Genomic DNA, 21,470 nt, shown 5'->3' with positions numbered 1-21,470 from the left:
ATGGAAATGGCAGGGAGGAGTTAGGTGGGGCTGTGGCTATTTCAAGGCAGGACAAATTGGCATGGAATGGCTTTCCTTGATTTTAAGTCATAGATTGTGGGATGGATCCTTATGGGCCTACTGTAGTCTTTCTCAAAGTGTGATGCTACCAGCTGTGTCTACTCGGGTAGCTATATCAGTCTATAATTTTATGATTTTTCATCAATGATCAGTGTGACATTTGAGAGATGTGGATGAATGAAAATGTTAGTTTGCTTTTGGAATTTTCTGAATTGATCATGGACCAGTGGCTTAAGACTGAGTCAATTAAGATAGTCATAAAGTAAAATTTTCCAGTTTCAGTAGTGATTTTTTTTATCATTCATTTAACATATGTTGTAGATAAGAATGTATTCTTTGATAAATAGATACTGTGAACCAGACACTGTAGCATAATGGCCCCTGAAGGATTAGTGTGTGTGATTGCACTGTAAAGACTTGTATCAGTTATCATTAGAAAGAACTACTGATGCAACCCGGAACTTTCGAGATAAATTTAAATGTACACACATAAACGGTTTTTTTTTTTTTTTTTACAGCTTTCCTATAATAGAGAATGTAATAATTAAAGCAACCGTTTTAGCAACGTGATCATTTTAAACAACCACTTAAGATGATTTTCATTTTAAGAACATGTACTTCCAGCTATGTTCTTGAATAATTTATTCCAGTGGCACAGTGTAGCATACCTTTACTTTGAAGTCAAACCTGGCGTATTTCCGGTAGCAGCCTGTGTCCGGTGGGCGCCGCTCGTAGCGGGACAGTCGCAGGGATAGGGGATTCGGAGAAGATAAGTCAGGAACTCAGAGGACGGACGGACGGACGGACGGATGTCCACGATGCGGATCACTGCTCCGTGGTAGTTTCTTTTGTCGGATTCACACGGACGCGGAGAACTCAATGAATGAAGTTGCCTTTTGCCTTGTTGGGATTCCACCTCACTCAGACGCTCAAGTAAGTGCAGAGTGAGTGAAGCGTCCTCTGTCATCACACAGGAGCCTGCACTTCTGGCTCGCCTCTGTTGTCCCAAGGCTTAATTACAAGTGCAGTCTTTGTTTGAACCCAAATGTGTGTTCTGCTCGAGTTTGTGATAAACCTGCAATGGAAGTGGAGTATATGACAGTTTCTATAACAATCTACAAACATCTTTACATTGATTGGACACCAATGGACTTTTTTGTATTTTTGCTTCAACACTCATACCTTTTTATTTCCAACAGATTCAGGGGAAGTGTCACTGCTTATATCCCCCAGAAGCATGCTCAAGGTAGTTTGGGCCTGTGTATCTGGAGATTATTTTGTCATTTCTTAGCAAAGTCAGGAACTCTGGCCCAATAGGCTGAAACCATGGTTCACAGAGAAAAGCATGAAGGACAAAAACAAACCAAATAAAACAACATGAACACTTTAAGTAAAAAGATGTATTTGTACCATGAAATTTGTCCAACTCATCAGCCTAAAATGTAGGTCCAAGGGGCAGTTTGGTTAGTCACACATTAATCCATCAAAAAAGATGACAGGATGTAATTGGGCCAGAATTAAACATAATCACAGTCATGTCACCAACACAGCCCTTTTTCTTCAGTATATCATATGCTGTACTCTCAAAATAACAGAATGTATTACCCATAAGCTGCAGAGATGAGAGATGGATGGGTGAGCAGAGCGACAGTAAGAAATTGGGCTGGAATGCATGCATTTCCATATGGCAGCGCACATACACAGTACATTGTTATAGTATTGCATAATTTTCTGTCAGGGCAGAAAAAATCAGTCAAGTAGAACTGAGCAATGGACATCGATGAGGGTGGTGACTAGAAGTAAGTCAGACTCTCATGAGGAGCAGTTTCTCCCTGCTTCCTGTCAGTATAATAGCAGGACTAAAGATCCTGACTCCACAGACATGAAACCGAAATCTAGCTTCTTATCCCTGTCTCTGAAACAAGCATAAGCATCGGCAGATAATAGTGAAGTGGGTGGAACGGAGTTGAACTCAGATTTTCAGCGTTATGTTCATGTGGCTGCCTCCAACCTGCCTGTACAGGAACATAGCTTACATAACCTAACACGAAACATTAGACTTGATCATACAGCACAATGGAGGCAAAGAGCTGGGGACTGGCATGATGAGATTCTACCTACTGTTTTTATGAATATGCTGTCATCTTCCACGCATTCACAATTGAAAACTTAATGTTGACTTCAAGATGAGAAGGGCTCTTTTGTTTGGAGTATTTGGCTGAATAATATAAAAACGAGTGCCATATGATGAAGGGAGGTCCTAGCTCAGGTTCCTTGTGAATAGACAACACTGTTTAGGCTTTGACATAAAGGAAGCATCCAGGACAAGGTAGTAATCCCAATACTAAGATCTCTGCTGGACTAGTGCCATGCACGAACATCTTCAACACAGTGTTCATAGCTTTTGGCTTTACTGTTCACAAATCACATCTCACGCATCTCTCCCAAATAAGTGAATAATTCATGCCCCTCACCACTCCCCCATCAGATTCTGCGTCTTCAATCAAGTAGGCTCCTCTTGCCTTATGTCTGTTACTCTGCCTCTCAATTTACCCCCTTAGCTCTGGCAATTCAGGCAATGAGTTTCGCTTCCTGTGATCACATGAGTGGGTGGTATTCTGGCCTTAGAAGAGGCTGTTTTGTTCTTGATTATGTCTTTAAATAAAGCATCACAGACCATCACTTTCACTGACACTTTGTCAGAGCTTCTCTTCATGTGAAAATTCATCTGCAGACGTCTTCTTGGTGGACAGTGCCAAACTCAGCATTAAATCATTGATTGAGTTAAAATAGTAGCTAGATAGATACATAGACAGACAGGATAACCGGTTGGGTTATCCCATCTAAGGTGTTGTGTAGTATTTTTTTTGCCCTGTTCATTCTACCTGCTGGAAAACAGTGTTGTTTTGTGTCCACATCTCGTACATGCATCACACCTCATTGGAAATACAGACTGTGCTTTCTAATGTCCACTAAGCTTATTAACTGGACAGATAGCAACAATGTAATATGTATGTTCTCCTGTAAAGGAAGGTGAAGTACAATCAGCTGCAAAGAAATGTGTTACAAAAGCAATATTATTAAAAGGACTTTCCCAATTATATTGATGTGTATGTAAGTGGCTCAGGCTCCTTCATGTTAAGTGTAACGTGTGTTTGTGTTTATTTGTGTTTGATGGGAGGGGCTGGCAAGGAGTGACTGGGAGCAGTTAGCCCACTGCTGTCTATTTTTTTTTTTTTTTTTTTTGCCAGACTTGGGACTGAGGAGCTTTTCTCTGTACTGCATGACAGAAGGGGGAAGAGGGGGATGGTTTGAGGGCGGGCATGTGATTGTTGTTGTGGTGGGGGCGAAGGGGTAGACGGGCAGAGGCTGTGAAATTTGTGACAATGGAGCTCTGTTAAGCTGTGTGTGTGTGTGTGTGTGTGTGTGTGTGTTAGCTTGTGAGAGAGAGAGATGATGTGGGCCGAGGCCGTGTGGATCAAGGTTAGGGTTAGGGTTAGAAAGTACTGTCATAAGACCAATGCAGCCCTGTTAAATGCTCCGATTCCCTCCGAAGCACATATAGTAAACTCTGTGTCTGTATGTGTTTGTGGTGGGTTCACGTTGAAAACAGTGGATCATTCTTCAACTGGTGGGTTGCTCAGGAATGTGTTAGTGATGGATAATTACATGGCAGCAATGGAATGGTCTGTCTGCGTTAGTGTGTGCATGAAAACTCAAACTAGATTAGAAATAGTAAAAGAGTAGACTTTTCAAGTGAAGTTGGGTGAATAAATTACTATCTTTGTCTGAGCTGCATCAGCTGCAGTTTGCAAGTATGTGATTCATACGCATGCCCCCTTTTGCCCTCCCGAACCAGAAAGCTCCAGCTGGATCTCTGTGGCTTGATCTGGCCCCATGTAAACACCCAGCTGCTGCTATGGGCTGCTGGGACCAGGTACATTTACTATGTTCCATTGCATTAACAGCCCCTTTTCTCTGGAAAGCATTCGGTTTGCAGATATGTTTGTGTCAAACATGTACTGTCCTTTCTAAGCTCTTATTTGGCAGTTGTTTACTCATTTTGACAATAAATAGGTGCAGGATTTACTTCCAAAATAATTTTTCACCATAAGTTTCCATGCACAATTATTTTTATCATTCGTACTCTGTGAAAAAGTAGGACAGTTGGTCTCATGTTCAATTCAAGTCTAAAATACAGGATCAGTTGAAGAGGATGCTAGTCCATGTTACAATCCACTACCATGTAATTGCTAACGTTTTTTTATGGTAATGTTTTTCTATGGTGCAGCAGCATGTCAAGCAACTGGAAATGGGTCAGTGACTGCCAACAGGGTGTACACCTAAGGCTGGAACCCATTGGTAGCCATTGACAGTCCATCAGTTCCATAGGTTAGCACTGAATTGTCTTTACTGCAAAAAGCCCCTAACAGAAACTCTCACTCACTCACTCAACTTCATCCGCTTTATCCGTTTCCAGGTTGTGGGGCTGCAATCCCAACAGACATTGGGCGAGGGATGGGGTACATCCTGGACAGGTCGCCAGTCCATCGCAGGGCCAACACACTCGCATTCACACCTACGGTCAATTTAACGTTGCCAGTTAACCTATACATGCATGTCATTGGACGGCGGGAGGAAACCCACAGACATGCAGACTGAAGGGAGGAGCTTGTCATTATCAGCAGGGGATGCTGTCAACAAACCTACTTAATACCTGTAAATGAGATAAAAGCACACAGAGGGATGCAAATGAATGATGATGATGAATAAATCATGGTGAAAAGATGGGCAATATCAAAGGATTTCATCATTCCTAGATGTTTCTGAGAAGAGCACAGATAATAAAACAGACAAAGCAAAAGTATGGTGACATAGTGCCAAAAAGCACTCACACAGCAGACTTCTGTGTCTGAGAGGAGGGGTGTCCATCAAATATCGCTCTTCAGAAATGACCAATCATGGCAGAACCAGTACTGACCCTGGCTCCCTCACCCTTTGTGCCAAAAGTTTCACACGAGAGAGCAGAAATCCACTTCGAGAGAGCGGGTGATTTCTGAGTGGTTATTTAGCGCGCTGGTCACACATTCCTCCTTGCTCGTATCAATTTTTTCCTCGCTCAGGGAACAGTTTCCCAGAGTGCGCACATGCAGAGATAATTTGTGCACTCGCAGTCAATATCTCAAAAAATGACCCCAGTCCACTACATACAGGCTATGCCTAGATGGGAGGTGAGGCAGCATTTCGCATGTATTCAGAACACCCAACACAAAGACTGGTTGATCTAGTAATCAAGAAATCACAGTATGAAGCTGTCAGTTATCATTTTCAGCAGCTTAGTTATTACACAGCCCTCAAACATAGACAAATATTACGTAGGGGATCACACTTCTTAGCCTCCCTGGTAAAGTTTATTCCAGAGTACTGGATTCAGGTGATAGTCAAACCTCAGTCAGGATAAAACCATAATTTTTGTCTTGCTCTTATACTAGGCCAGCTCTCTACTCTCTCACGTGTGTTTTATGATTTGAAAAAGGATTTTGTCTATGTCCCTCATGCCTCATGGCATTCTGTGGGAGGTGCTGTGGTAGTATGTGGTATAAGGCTCTCTGCTAAAGGCTGTCTAGTCTCTGTACGATTGGACCAGAAGCTTGGTTCAGATTGCACGAAGACAGACCTGTTCCCTGTGCATGTTGTACTCCAGCAGCGTTGCCCTTTGTCACCGGTCCTGCTGACTATTTTTATTGACAAGATTTCTAGGGGCAGCTAGGGGCTAGAGGGAGTCTGGTTTGGGGACCACGTGATTTAATTTCTGCCTTTTGCAGATGATGTTGTCCTCTGGCACTTTCGAGCATGGATCTTAATCATGTTCTGGCATGGTTTGCAGTTGGGATGAAAATGGGGAGTACTTGTCTCAAGAGGAGGAGCTGCTTTGGGTCTTGTACACAAGTTATGGAAGGATGGAGCCTGAGATTGACAGGCAGATTGGTTGCAGCAGCAGCAGCAGCAGCAGCAATGGAGTCAATGTACCGGTCAGTTGTGGTGAAGAAGGAGCTGATCTCTTGTTTTACTGGTCAGTTTACCCTCACCTATGGTCATGAACATGAACCAAAAGGAAAAGATCCCTGATACAAGCAGACAAAATGAAGTCTTCAATGAAAACTCCAAAAAAACTGAGGCTTGGCCTGCACTCCATGATTGACCCTCAGCTCAGATTCTAACCCTCAGTTGATGAACTTTGAAACGGAAATACTGAATGTTAACTCTGAGATAACAATGTGCATAAGGAATAAAAAGTAATTGTTGCTATCCTTTGTTAAAGTATTTTCAATTGCTTGACTGTCTTAATGACTTAAATATGATGTCATCATTGACATCATAGCAGCAATGATCATCAGAGACCAATTAGAACATGAAGATCACTCTACAATGATCAGAATCTCATGTATTCAAAACTTCACACAGATTTCATTCACCCTGGTGAATGTACCTGACGGGTGTGTGAATGTCCAGAGTGTCAGTCTGAAGAGGTTAGCATCATAGAGTAAGTTACCATAATAACCATCTGATCATTACTCATAGTTTCTCTCATCTCTGGGTTAAAAACAAAGGGTTTTCACTAAACCCACTTTGAGACTGCAGCCCACGGACAGTAGCTATGTTATGTCAATACAGTCAAAGAAATGCATGAAAATAATTTGTAGTTATTTTAAGCACAGAACATTTTTCACAGTTGAGAAAAAATAGGTCAGTTAGTGAGCTTATCCACTCACGTGTGCTCATTTATGCCTCTGACCTCCTTATGTTAACATAGTTAGTCAAAGCATATATGTAGCTTTTACATCCAGGTGTTCTATTTAGCCAGTGCTTTTTAGATGTGACAAATGAAGATTATACCATAGCATGATAAAACCAGAAAAGAAAAGTAGAGTTTTGTGAGGCCTTTAATTCAGTGATCTGTAGTGTGTTTTTTTGTGTTCACTTGGCGATCTAAAAATTGGGGATCAGTTGAAAATGAAATGTTAAATGAGATCCAAAAGTGACATGCCACGTTGAGCTTGTGTATTTACTGTGATTTATGTGATTTATTATAGGTTTGCATATAGCTTAAATCAGTGAGGAAATACCATAGCCAAAGCAATAAGATTTAAACACAATGTGAAGGATGGTTGTTTGAAATGCGCTGCACTGATTCTGTGTGACAGGAGCTTTTTTCAACTGGAAGGGCTCTTTGTAATGCAATGCTGCCACATGCAGCTTTAAAGTGGAATAAACTGAACTAATTCATGGTATGTGGGAGGGTGGTGAAGACATGTTATGGTAATTGCTAAATATGAGCTGCTCTCTGATTTATATGTGGGCTGATCTGATGAATCTGGATGTCAGCATGAACATGAAGCTGACAGAGTTACTGATATAATTTGATGCAGTTATGTCAAAATATAGAGCTGAGGAAAGCTTCTACACTTGATGGATGCAGGATCTGGAGACCTGAGGGAGCTGAGAGCAAAGGGAAGAACTACCCAGATTTACTGAGGTGTAATAAAAAGACCCTAATTAACTTCTGACTGGATGTGGTGCACTCAATGCATCAAGACTCAAGCAGAATTATATTCAAAAAAATATCAAGAGGATAGTTTGAAAAGACCACAGCATTGACATTTAAACACAATGTGAAGGATGGCTGCTTGAAATGCGCTGCACTGATTCTATGTGACAGGAGCTCTTTTCAACTGGAAGGGCTCTTTGTAATGCAATGCTACCACAAGGAACTGTAGCTGTAGCTGTAAAGTGGAATTAGCTGAACTAATTCATGTGTTTGTGGTTAGCTGTTCATGCTCTGCTCAGATATGTGGGAGGGTGCTGAAGATGCAGTGCTTCCCACATGCAGCTGTAAAACAGGGCGTGTTTGTTTGTGTGTTTGTTCAAGTACGTGCATAAGTGTCACAAGCTGGTAAGGACAAACAGTGTGAATACTTTCCCCTGCTTACTGTAACCTCAGAAAGTGATTGAGTCAATCCACACAAATCACTTACTTTGAAAATAGAAGGGGCGACTTAACATTTCTCTCGGTGCCTGCTGACTTTCATCTTTGATGAAGTATAACTCACATCTAGCTATTTACACTTCACTACACTGTAGTTAAATTGTGTAGTCCTGACTATGTCCTACAGCAATTATCTGTGCGCCCATGTTCCTTTCTCTCATCTTTTTTATTTTCTTGTTGAGTCTTGCCTCCCTCTCTCTTCTGTCTGGGTTTTCTCCTCTTGGACTGAAATTCTGGCTGACAGCTCTTTATTTACCTTACTCTTTGCTTTGTTCTTCTTCCGACTCATTCTCTTGCTCATTGCTTCACTGATCATTTTCTCTAAACTTAGTCACTTGACATCAACTGCAAAACATTTTGAAGTTTACCATTTATGTAACTGAAGTGAGTTTTATTAGAAAAACAGAGAGATGACACCCCTTAGTGAGCTTTAGAACTAGATATTTTCTTGCTTGAAAAGACAATGTCCATCTTAGACACCTAATTAGTTCCTAATGAACACTTAAAGATGCTAAAAAGCGTGTAAGCTAAAGGATTGCTTCCATTTGTGATTTGGAAACAAAGCGTTCAAAAGATATTGCAGACCTGCCCCACACACACAACCTGCTCCCTTTGGCAACTCTTTATCCCCTTTATCCTTTCAGTCCTCAAAGTCCTACCAGATGAAACAGACTTTCACTTGTGCTTTCTATAGCGAGTGAGTTGACCTGCATACCAGCCAGTAGACTGTTCATTAGCCAACCATCATCTTTTCACTGGGTGTGTGGTCCATGAAGTCAGTTGACTACACCCTCTGGCTTGTCTTTTACTAGTTAGGCATCCAGCACATTTTTCAGGCTACATCGGCATATACTCAGAAGATAAGCAGATTAATATACATCTGAAGATTATATTTGATATAGGAGTGGGCGATATGGCCTTTTATTAATATCTCAATATTTTTAGGTCATGTCACGATACACAATATATATTGATATTTTTCCTTAGCGTTGAATTAACACTTGATGCATACAATCACACCCATATGATGATTCAAAATGTCAACATTAAAACATTCTTGTTCATACTGCATTAATTTATGCTAATTCTAATCTTTAGTGCAAAAAGGGGGAAATCACAACTAAGTCAAATTTACAAAGCTGAATTTATTAAACAGTTATTAAAAAGTGAGTGGCACAAACATAAAATTGTCATTTCAAAACAGTTTGTGCAGTTTTGTGCAAGATTGTCACAGAGACATTTCAAAACAAGAAATTAGTGCACTTTGGTGCATAATGTAGCTCACATAGCATTTCAAAACACAAAATGAAAGTGCACTTTTTGTACATAATGCCACTACAATATTTTAAAACAAATAAAGTGCTTTTTTTGCATGATGTCACTAAGATGACATTTCAAAATAACACTAAATTAAAGTGCACATTTTGTGCATAATGCCACTTGGATATTTTCGAAGAAATATATAATGCACTTTTGTGTCGGATGTCACACAGGTAATAGGAAATCAAATGGTGAAAAAGAAACTTGTATTTTTACAATCCTATTTTTGCAACCACAATGCCTAAACAAAAACAATTCACAAAAGGTGAATGAGGTTCATTATGGAAAAGTTCACAGCTTTAGTTTTGGTTTCTTCTGTATGAAATGTATGGCACAAATAAAAAGTAAAAAATATATAGTTGTATTTTGTACATGGTATGTTGTGCCTTTGTAACAACAACCAGTGAGTACTAGCTTGTTTAGAGGTTTTGTGCCAAAAACACAAGCCTATCAACGACATCTGGTTTGAGAGATGCTCGATGGCATGTAACTGTATTACTACTGGCACTAAATACCCTTTCCGATGGGGAACTGGTGGCGGCCACACACATACTCTTCACGGCCACATTTTTCAGGTTTGGGAACATTTCCTCATGGTCTTTGCACCACTGCAAGGGATTTGCTTCACTGTCAACGCTAACAGACTGCAAGTAGGCAGACAACTCTTTTTCAATACGCTCTCTGTGGTAGTGTGGCAGAGGATGTTGCTGCAGTTTTAAAGAAGCTTCCCAGGGATTTCTTCCTTAGTGGCTCTGCTGGCTGTGTTACTGTTGTTGCATCTTGAGGCAGTGAAGCAGCCAACTCAGCTGTGCCCTGGTCAGACTCAGAGAGCATTGCCTCCATCTCGGTTCTGGCTCTGCTCTTGATGTCCTCCACCTTTTCTTCTGTGCAGTATGTTGTTTTGAACCTGGGATCCAATAAGCCTGCCATGTCCAGCAGGTTGTTAGTGGAAGGGTCAGAATACTTCTCCCTCAGGCAATCCATGATGGAGGCTTTGATAGACTGGGTCAGTGGAGTGGAGTATCCTGACTTGCCAAGACGCTGGACTGGAAGAGATGGAGCACAGGCTTGACATAGGACACTGTGACATAGCTCTCACCGGATAGAGTGTCAATGAATTCCAGGAGGGGTTTGAGAGTTTTGTGCCCTGACTCTAGAACTTCCAGGTCTTGCCAGGTGAGAACGAGATGCCGAGTTTTCTTGTCTGCGGCTAAGACTTGAGAAATAGCTTGCTCCTGCTCCAGTACCCTCTCAATCATCTTCCCTCGGGATCCCCACCTGGTAGGAGACTCACTGATGAGCTGGTGCACAGGGAGACTCAGCTCTTGACCCTTTGATTCGCCTTTCCATGTCCTCACACACTGACACATCAAATGTGCCATCCTTAAGCCATGCAGAGGTCATTCCTTTTGTTCGCTTCTCCCATTTTTTTTTTTAGAAATTTTACTATCTCGTTTCAAGTATTCTGGATACTTAAAGGGCTGTTGGCACAATACTCGTCTTGCTATTAGCACTTTTTAACTGATGTAAACTGATGTATAAGGAAAGAGAGGAGAAGAAAAAGAAAAGTCCTAAATCTCTGTACAGGACATGGGAAAAGCACAAGGAGGGGGAACTATTTTTAGCTTTCTGTGTCTATGTACTTTATCCATCTGAGTAGACTGTACTACCACGCCCACACACACCTTCTTCACTTCCCACTGGCCACTCACACCAATCACACTTGACTAGGAGTAGCCTGGAGGTGTTCTCTTTGCTCATTCACCATTTTCCTTTAACTCTTTAACTTTACTTTAACTCCTTTGATTCTGACGTCACAATTTCCTCTCTGTGCCACAACCTGGCCTAAACACCTCACTTTATTTGTTCACTTCCAACGGTCTCCCCTCAACCATAAAACACTTCTTTCTCATCCATTCATTCACACCCAGTCTTGCAGATCAACATAAATGAATGTATTTTTTTCAAAACAACCACACATTGCAGATTAAAAAAAAAAAAAACAAACAACAAAAAAAAAAACGTATGTTCTTAGAATGGAGTTTTGCTCATGCAAAATTATTTCAGATTTTTAGAGTTCTCTCCAAAACCTATCCAAGCACTATGACTGGCCAGCTACACTGCCAGATATGTCCAATCAGCCAAAATGGAATTTACACCTACAATGATCAAGCTGCCACAGAGCACCTTCCGTGCTTCTCATAAATACATAACCATAATAACACAACACACACTCTTACAGAATCTTCTGGCAGAACCTCCACGTGCAGGTTCCACCTGGGGCCTGTGTCCCCCTCTGATCCTCCACCACTCTTTCCTTCAACAATGCTTCAACAATGTTTTTGCTCCAATAGCGTCAATTCAAGGGTATTCATTCCAAGTAAATCCACAATAGCTGAGACTTTAGCCGTCACCCCCACAGCGAGTGCACTAGTGTAGGTTTAATTTAACCTACCTTATGCTGCAGCTTTGTTCTTTGCGGGACGCGGTGGCCTCCCTCTCAGCCCAGGATCCAAACTCGATCACGTCAGGGTCACCAATTATGTTGTGGTGGAAAGAGGTGGAAAAGAGGAAATCAGTTTGTCCAGACACAGGTGTCAGATGGGGAATCTCTTTATTCACATCAGCCCTACTAACAATGTAGTCAGAGACAGAACCAACCAGAAAAACATGTGACATGCTTCTTATACCGAGGACAGTTTACGTGTGTGTGTTGTGCGGATAGCCTTCACCCTTATCTTGAACTTCAACCATAGTGATTGTGCAGCTGTATGTGTGTCAGTGTGGTGTAGTTCTCTTCTCTGGCACCCAGATGTCTTCTGCTTATTGTTTTGACTTGCTAGGTGCTGATGACCTGACTCTCATATTGATGCATGAACAGAGACAAGGCCTCTGGACCCTATCTTTCCCTACATGACTGTTGTCCGTTATGGGTTTATGAAGATCAGGGGGTGCCCTGGGTCCAGTTGGTCCTCTTCCCAACCCACAAAGTAGACTTTGGCAGCAGGTGAAGAGGGTACCCGGCCTAGTCATGCCGATGGCTGCTTGACATTTGGTTCTTTAGATGCTTCCAGTTGGGTTGGCAGGCGATTAGAGACATCCATTCATCCACACTGTTTCAGCCACACACTTTTGTATGAAGTCTTCCATGCTATGTTGCTGGAAGTCCCCATCCTTGAAGGAATTCTGTGTTTTGCCGTCAAATTTTGCACCCTGTTTGCTGTTTTGCTCAAACCAGACTCTCCTATTCGTTTGAAAGGAGTTTTGTTGTTGCGGTTTCCCTTGGTTGTGATCATTGGCTCTTTGGTTTGGGCGCCTGCCCTGTTGGTGGACTGATTGACGTGCCTGGAAGTTTGGCCTGGTATGGACCTTGCCACAAGGCACCAACAGGGGATCACTGGGATCAGTGAATTGGGAGTACTCCTCCCACAGGGCTTGACCGAGCGCTGAATAGCGCTCTGATCGCCGGCAGGAGTGGGTCATGTCACCGTTTTCAAACAGGCAGACAACTCTGGCCCAGGTTTCAGGAGGGACATGTAGCCCTCTCTATTGTTCTTTTCAGAGTACGTGGGAGGTGATCCCAACACCACATTGATACACAGTTTTCCTGTTGGCTTCACAAGAGGGACCATAACTGCACACCACTCAGTAGGTTCCTCTACATGGGCTATGATCCCCATTTGTTCCATTCGATCAAGCTCCTCCTTGACTTTGCTCCTGAGAGGAAGCGCCACACGTTGACGGACAGAGAGAGCAAAGGTAGGCAGGCTGGAACTTCTACAAACCCAAGATCCAAAATGGCTGAGCCATTGAAGATATGAAGATATTATTTGAGTCAGCTGAGAACAGGGAAGTTAAAATGTTGCCTGCTCTATTAAGTCTGGATCTCTGCTGCAAGGTTGAGATGGTTGGGTCAGATTCAGCAATATAATAAACAATATTAAAGCATGGATCCATCCTGCCCTGTATCATCAATTCAGAGTGGTGGTGGTGGAATGGTATTGGGGATATTTTCTTGGTACAATTTGGGCTCCTTAGTAACAGTTTAACTGTTCGTGCCTCCACAACAAGGTCAGGCAAAGAAAGGCCTACATGTAAATGCCTGAGGCTTGACCATGAGGTCACCTCCATCCCTTTCCATTTTCCTTCACCCTTCATTCAGAATCTGTCAGGCTCTTGTCTCTGGTTGCCAGAGACATATGTACAACACAGGGAGCCAAGATAACAGGGCCGTGACATCACTCCCACTTCAAATACTGGCCTTATCTTGTCCTCTTTCTGATATTCTTGCTCAGGAGAAAGTTTGCCTTTTCGACCAGCTAGATCACAGATGAAAGTGGCCTATACAGGCATGTTTATTCCCCTTGCTGGAGTTTCACCCTTGCTGGATGAGACTAGACCAACCTGTGTTCACCTGAACACCTTTTCGGCTCTGTGAGAGTCATTGGCTTGCAACCCAGAGACCTCTCAGCTATTATCTACAGAAGGAAGAGTTTCTTCATGGAGAAGCAGATAACTTTTTCACCCTATTGTCTACCGGTTAAGTCAATCAAGCTGTGTTTCATCGCTGCCCCGACGAGAAACCCGTGCCGTCAGCCTCAAGTAACAAGAATGGCGACATCAGCACCACGCACCAGAGGGCCAGCTGCTGGAGGACCCAATTGCAGGAGCCAGAAACCAGGTAGTTGACGAAAAAGACCTTAATCTTAACTATATCTACAACATAAACTGAACGAGAAAACAAGGACAAAACGACAGGGCATGGGCAAAACAACAAGGCAGGGCATGGACAAGCAACAAGGAACAAGCAACAAGGAATAAGCAACAAGGAACAAGCAACAAGGATCCGACAAGGACTAGACTGAAAACAGGACTTAAATACAGTGCTAGACAAGACACAGGTGATCCACATTAGGGCACCCTGACAATTTCTATTGCTTTGTCATGTACTGTAGTATAGTTTAGGGGTTGGCAACCCTCAGCATTGAAAGAGCCATGTGGGAGCGATTTCAACCAAATAAAACCTACCTGTCACAAAACCTATTTGACCGCTATGATTAAGATAACGCCGCATATTGTTTCATTACATTTATACTATGTATATAAGCACTGTAGTTTGTTGCGGTAATGAGATAAAAGAACTAAGTTCTATTTTCCTCAGAAACTTTAGTTTTGGGCTTTGTTTTGTTTTTTAATATATACGTGGTTAGCGAACAGGGGTCAAGGGCTCAAAATAATTTGCCAGCCTGTCTCCAACAGGTGACGCGTATGAGGTGCAACGCATATTTTAATGAGAAGAAATATTAAAACGTGATTTATTTCAGTGTTACAAAATCTAAATCTAAAGGAAGTTTTTCCTTGCCACTGTTGCCAAGTGCTTGCTCATCGGGGGATCTGTTGGGTCTCTTTAAATAATTTTATAAAGAGTTTGGTCTAGACCTACTCTATATGTAAAGTGCCTTGATGTAACTTTGTTATGATTTGGCGCTATACAAATAAATCTGATTTTGATTTGATTTGATTTAAATCTCCAGAATCATAACTATTACATTGAAAAAATTAAGTGAATAGAATCAAATATATTTAAATTGAATCGCCATTGTTAACTCACATCACTTTCTCTAAGCCGCAGGGAGCTGCGGCACAGAGATGAGAGAGCTGCTTGTGGCTCTGCTGACCCCTGGTATAGTTACTGACCATAAACCACACAAATAGAAAAAACGAATCAGCCAGCAGGTTGTGAGTTTAATTGAAGGAGACAAGGAGAGAGCGTATCACTGCTCTACCAACGCTCTACAAACTAGCTGGACAGTGTAACTAAAGGAGGAGTGGCATGTGAGAGAGAGAGAGCGTGTGGGGATGTCAGCAAATAGACCCTTGTGAGAGAGAGAGCTTCATGGTAAGGGTTGAGAAGAACAAAGACGGCAATAAAGGTAGCAAGCCAACCGGTGCTGGACCATAGAGACAGTACGAGGGGGACGCTTCGGATCTCTTCGCATCAACATGGGATTATATCCAGATCAAAAAAACTGACTTCAGACTGCCGTCTCTGCACAACTGATAACAGTTCTAATGGTCAGGAATTGATTTGTATCCAAAATTTACTGACAAGCTTTAAATTTAAGGCAAAGCACACAGCAGTGTTTTTTGTTTTTTTTTCTGATCTGGGGACATTTTAAAAACCAAATTTGTAAAAAACTAAACTAGGACTGCTTTGAAACACCATGGTAGAAAACTGGATTAAGACAGATTTAATCTTGTTTGGACAAGATTGTTATAGAATGGCTGTCCATCACTTCCCAGAGGAAGATGTATACAAATGATGAAGCTCCAGTTAAATACAGCTCAAGTATTATCAAACACTGAAGACTTGGCGTACTGCAACATAGTGCTGATTGTGAGAACTTGATACACTGTGTAGAAGTGTACTTGCCAGCAATGATGCATCAAGTTGTGATGTGGGGTTGTGGGGTCTGAAGTTTGAAGTGACTCCTTGTCTGTGTTATTGCCTGTTCACTGCATAGACAGTACATGTATGTGAATGTGGAGGTGCTATGCTGAGGCTGTCGGATGTTGCACCAGCTCCGTTAGGCCATGAGTGGCGATTCCATTGTTCTGTTGGGGTGGACTGCAGTGATTCCGAACCTCGCTGTATCTGGCTGGCAGTGTTAAGAGGTATTTCACCTCGCGTCTCCCCACAGCAGACATTCATTTCATCGCCAAGAAGAAGGTGCTCCTGGAAGGTCATACACCGCCATCAATTTTCCTGGGTAAGAGACATGACTGTACATTTCTGGTGGAATTCCCATCACAGGATTCCTTTTCTTGAGTCAGCATTTTGCCAAAGAAATGTTCTTCCCTGAAAAAATTGAGACATGGCTTAAATAGGAATGTCATTACCTGTGCTGACTGAAAGACTGCTGTCCTGCAGGACAAGATCAGCTTCGGAAAGCTAACCACCTCAACAAGCAGAAAAGCAAAATCTGTACAAACTAATTTGTACACAACACAAGCAACTAATGATAATTCATGTTGATATGTTAGACAAACATTTTATACATGCAGCAGTTAACACTACACAGGTGTCTACCTGATCCTCTTGTGGCTCTGTTGTTGCTGCTAAACAGGAAACATGATGAGAAAATTTTGTTTGGCCAGAACACCAACAAAACAAACGCCTGAAAGATAATAAAATGCCCAGTGGTGCTGAGGGTAATTGTAGAAAAGGTAATAAATCTGTGTGAAGAGAATAGAGAGATAAAAGAATTTCTAAATACGTAAAGAGTAGAGTGAAGATAAACAACTATCAGTCCACTTTAGTGGCTTGGTTCTTTTTTGTGCTGGACTACTTTTGAATGTTGCCTTTGCGCCAACCATGTACACAGTAGACTGGTTGGAGCTCCATAAACAGCCATGGCTGCCATCTTCTGAAAGCTTTTCATCTCCTGTCTGATCTGATCACAGTGGACAGATGAATGTCCTCTGACATTATTCTATTGCCATCTGCTTTAACCTCTCCTGTTTCCTCTGATCATTGCATGGGAAGGGGACGATTGTTGACTGGACTGGTGTGTCCTGCTGTGTCAAAGTGCTTCAAAGTCCTTGCTGTGAACTCTAAGGGTGCCAGGATAGTGACTGCAGACTGGAGCTTGAGGAAAACTGTGCAAATGGTGTATGACTCATTTCAGCGTGAATGTGTGTGTGTGTGTGTGTATGTGTGTGTGTGTGTGTGTGTGTGTGTGTGTGTGTTGAGTGTACATAATCCCATGTCTCTGTGCCTCCACTAGATGTTATGTAATGTAGCACTGAGGGGGTTTGTTTATGAGCAGAGAGTTAGAGGATGAGGCTGGTGCCCTCACTTGGGGCCCTTCTGTGTGGAGTGTGGGTGTTTACTATGTGGGCTCTCTGGTTTTCTCCCACAGTCTAAAGAGATGTCCCTTTAGTGATGTTTTGATTCTCTTTTGCAACCTCCGCTGTGACAGATATTGGGGGTTATAACTTCACCCAGTAGTATGTTTCAGTTTTAATATGGATAACTGAAATAAACATTTTCTTATGAAATGTTATATAGATGTTATATTGTTGTTATGTTGTATTGTTGGATCAATAATTACAGTGTGTGTGTGTGTGTACCTGTGTGTGTTTGTATGAGTGAAAGTACACCTTAACCTCTATTTCTCATTTCCCTCATGCGTGAAATGTCACCTGCAGAGATGTCAGGTGATTAGAAAGCATGAAAGTCAACACAGTCTCATAGACACACACCACGGAGGAATCCTCTCGGGTTTTTTGACAGTGAAGAAAATAAATGTTATGTAATGCTTTAACAGAGGCTCTTTGAAACTATCTGAAGAAGTCAATGTGAAGTAAAAGCCATAAAATGACTGAATCCTTTCACTGAGGGGAGACATATGTACTTGTCTAAACATAAAAATTTTTTATCTAAAGCTAATCGTTTCTTTCTGTGGAGAGCATCTCCTGCTTGACATTCTTTGAACTATTCTTATAGGCCAAGGTTTTGACCATCCACTTCCCATCCCAAGAAACTTCTTGTTGTTTCTGTAACTAGCTTGGTCGGGTTTGACTTGTGTTTAATGATTTGATGGGCGTGTCAGTGAGGCAACAATGTTTTCTCTCCCCGTCATCATAATCCAGCAGTCAGATGTCTTCAGTAGTGTCTACTGTGTTTTGGCCCTTGTTTAGTATCCATAAAAACAAATTATCAAAGAATTTACCATTTGAAAAAATATATCATTTTCAATAGCCTCGCCTTTGAGCAGTAATTAATTACAACAACTACACTTTTAATGACAGGTAATTTTTGTGTTTTTCAGATTAATGTATAAACAAGCAAAATAGACATAAATATTTGCACTTTCAAAAACCAAACCATCAACATCATATGTTTGAATGATTTTTGAACATAGTTGGCCAACCCAAGATCCAATGAAAGCAGGGAGGGAAGGACGGTAAAGCAGAAATAATGTGTTTATATAATTTTTCAGATTTGTGTTTAGGAGCCTCGACAGGTTCCTGGGTTTCATGACTTATTTACAGATCTTATACATTTCAACTCATTATGCAATTGTAGATAAATACATGGTCACATGCACAAGATCAATAGAGACATCTAAAAATAATTAATATGCTAATGTTTGGTGTCTCTGTTCTAAAACAGAAAGGAAAGTTGATGAATTAAAGACTTGCTTCATAATCCTTCCTATACAGGCTAAAGGGTGGAGAGATGGCATGGTATCATCCTATGAGAACAGGCACAGACCGCTGTCATCAGGTGAGGTGGAGGGCATATCTTGGCAGGGCCCACGGACCATTTTGCTCCGAAAGAACTCACAGGGATTTGGCTTCACTCTTCGCCACTTCATTGTCTATCCTCCAGAGTCTTCCTTCCACAGCCTCAGAGTAAGTAGCTGCTTGCTGCTGTGGGTCTTTGACCAAAATACAAGGCTTTTTCTTCCAGTGGTCATGCTGTAGACTCATAGGAGGAGGAAGGAGGGGGGAGGTTGTCCACCTTACACCTGACTGTTAGCTGGGGGCCAGCTATTTGCAAAGGGTCAATATGGAATCTGATTATTCTCAGGGACTCTGTGTACAAAGCACAGCGCTGGAGTCAGTTTTGTGTGATTTGTTGAATCTGTTCAAAATGGAGATAAGTTTTTCTTTGAAAGCTATGGTAATTTTTATCCTGGTTCTAGCCTCATGCTTAACATGTAAACATGATTAGTCATCTTATCTAGCAGTTCGTGAACTGAAGAATGGTAGGAATTAATCTCCCAAATGCTGCAAAATTGATTTAGATCTACAATGACTATATGTTTTTTATCTGTCTGTGTTCTGTGTGTCGACCACATATTGAAAATATCAATATGCTGCTCAGTCACACAAGGTAAAAACCAACATTGTGTGTCAGCCAGATGTTCATACAGTTAATCGGTCTTGCAGCCAAGTCAGCTGGTGGCAGTAAGCTCTTGATTTGGTATCTTGTGGGCTGAGCAGCACCACTCTGTGGTCACAAAGAAAATGTAACATGCTGACATCTCTCCCACAGGACAAGGAGAATGGAAATGCTGCTGCAACAGGTAACTACATAATTAGCTTTACATTGCAATGTGATCTACTGGATCTATTCTGTTATGTGACTCAAGCACTGATGCTGAGAGAGAGTGAGTGTGTGTGTGTCTGGAGGGGGAATAGATGGAGCTGGTTCAACTTTGTGGGTTTTGCTCAGATAAGAGAAGATTTTCTGAATTGTCTGGATGAAAATTTGGCATTTATATAACCAGCCTTTGTCAGCACTAACCATGTGATGATTTTTCATCAAATCCCACTCCGCAAGGGAATATTTCACTATTTTTAACATAGTAATTTCATTAAATTGGTATCTTATTTGAAATAGTTTTACTATGGGTTTCCCCATGGTATTGACAGAACTACACTTGTGTTTTGCTGCATTCATCGTATTTTATGTTTGTTTGATGTGTATTGTTGGATTATTGTCATGAATGGTTTCTGTGTATCCACATCATCTTTATTTGGGACTACAGCTGGGTATTACCAACCAACTATAATCTGGTACAAATATCTCTTCATATTTCCATATGATTAATGTGACTTGCACACCGTCTCTTAAAAATAAGCGTAGTAAGTAAGTCTGTATGAATATAACTCTGTGGTTAAGCAGGTTTTCAGCGGTCTCATTTGGAACCCATGGACACCATCTTTGTGAAGAGTGTCAAAGAAAACGGTCCTGCCCAACAAGCTGGACTTTCTACAGGTAGAAGATACGGTCAATATTGGGGACAGGATGCATGTCCAACTTCTGCAGGCTTTACCCATACACGCACCCACACACGCACTAAAGCACAGAGACATGGAATTATGTACACTATGTACACACAATATCACATACAAGGAGAGAGATGGACATTAACATTAACATTATTTTAGCTATAATATCATAATAAAAACGTAGAATCAGTGGTAAAAATATGAATGATAATAAGCATGAAATAGTGAGGATTTTATCTTCATATGATAAAACTCAAAATAGGACAGTCAGGGCTGCTCTGCTGGAAGAGCCAGGAAAAGCCAATGTGCATTTGCCACATCTGTACTCATCTCAAGTATTTGCAGTCATGCATGATTTGTTTCAGCTTTCCTTTGATATGTATGTGGCTGTCAAGTAACATTTTTCATAATTCTCACCTAATAAGCATGATTGTTGATTTAGAAGGTTTAACTTATTTAAAATATGTGTGCAACATTCACAGGGGACAGACTGGTGAAGGTGAATGGTGAAAATATTCTTGGGAAAACCTACTCTCAGGTGATTGGACTTATCCAAAAAAGGTGAGACTTAATTATTTTTTGCATAGTCACATGAGCTCCTGTTTATTTTCTTCTTATGGATTGGTCTTTTCTGCAGTGAAAATATTCTGGAGCTTTCCATTATGCCAAAAGATGAGGATGTGTTGCAGCTGGTAAGTGTGAGTATGATTTCTCTTTCTCTTAGTAGGTAGCAAAGGCTATGTAGCTCTTATTTATCTTTTATCACTTTAAGGAACTTAATTTTAACATTTTAAATGTGCATGGTCAAATAAGAAGGTTATCATCATCCATTGGAAATAAGACATATTCATCTTAAAATCAGTTTAAGATTGTTTATAAGTTATCTACAGGCACCAATACTTGAGTAAAAGTACAGATATCTTACTGTAAAATGACTCAAGTAAAAGTTGAATGTCACTTATTAGAATATTTCTAAAAATGTACTTAAATATTGTGACAAAGTATTATTATTTTGTTACAATAAACCCCTGCAAAGGAATTTAACAAAACAACAACACAGATCCCAGTATAATGAAAACATGTCTTTTTAAATGTTTTTATCCATTGGACAAGGCAGTCATTAAAATATTCATATCACAAGAACTAGGTTTGGGACATATTCTCCTCCCAGCTTGTCAAACTCGCATGGAACACTTCTGAAAGGATGTCACAGCTGTGTTGTTGTACTGTTTCAAAA

General features: G+C 41.2%; 1 protein-coding gene across 5 annotated transcripts in view; it reads left to right on the top strand.

Annotated features, from left to right (window-relative positions):
* Positions 1-786: 786 nt before the first annotated feature.
* Positions 787-21,470, top strand: part of arhgap23b (Rho GTPase activating protein 23b) — a 33,512-nt gene continuing 12,828 nt past the window's right edge. For all 5 annotated transcript variants that reach the window (XR_003842214.1, XR_003842213.1, XM_029527148.1 and 2 more), the window contains exons 1-6: positions 787-993; positions 18,656-18,847; positions 19,494-19,524; positions 20,124-20,219; positions 20,716-20,794; positions 20,871-20,931. Coding sequence is in view for 3 of the 5 variants with exons in the window: in XM_029527148.1 (XP_029383008.1) it covers positions 940-993; positions 18,656-18,847; positions 19,494-19,524; positions 20,124-20,219; positions 20,716-20,794; positions 20,871-20,931 (513 nt within the window). In the remaining 2 variants the exon portion in view is untranslated. The remainder of the gene's footprint in view (positions 994-18,655; positions 18,848-19,493; positions 19,525-20,123; positions 20,220-20,715; positions 20,795-20,870; positions 20,932-21,470) is intronic.

Source organism: Echeneis naucrates, chromosome 19 (assembly GCF_900963305.1).
Source record: "Echeneis naucrates chromosome 19, fEcheNa1.1, whole genome shotgun sequence".
Lineage (NCBI taxonomy): Eukaryota > Metazoa > Chordata > Actinopteri > Carangiformes > Echeneidae > Echeneis > Echeneis naucrates.
The sequence above is the reverse complement of the archived record's forward strand: the minus strand, read 5'-3'. Positions and strand labels throughout refer to the sequence as shown.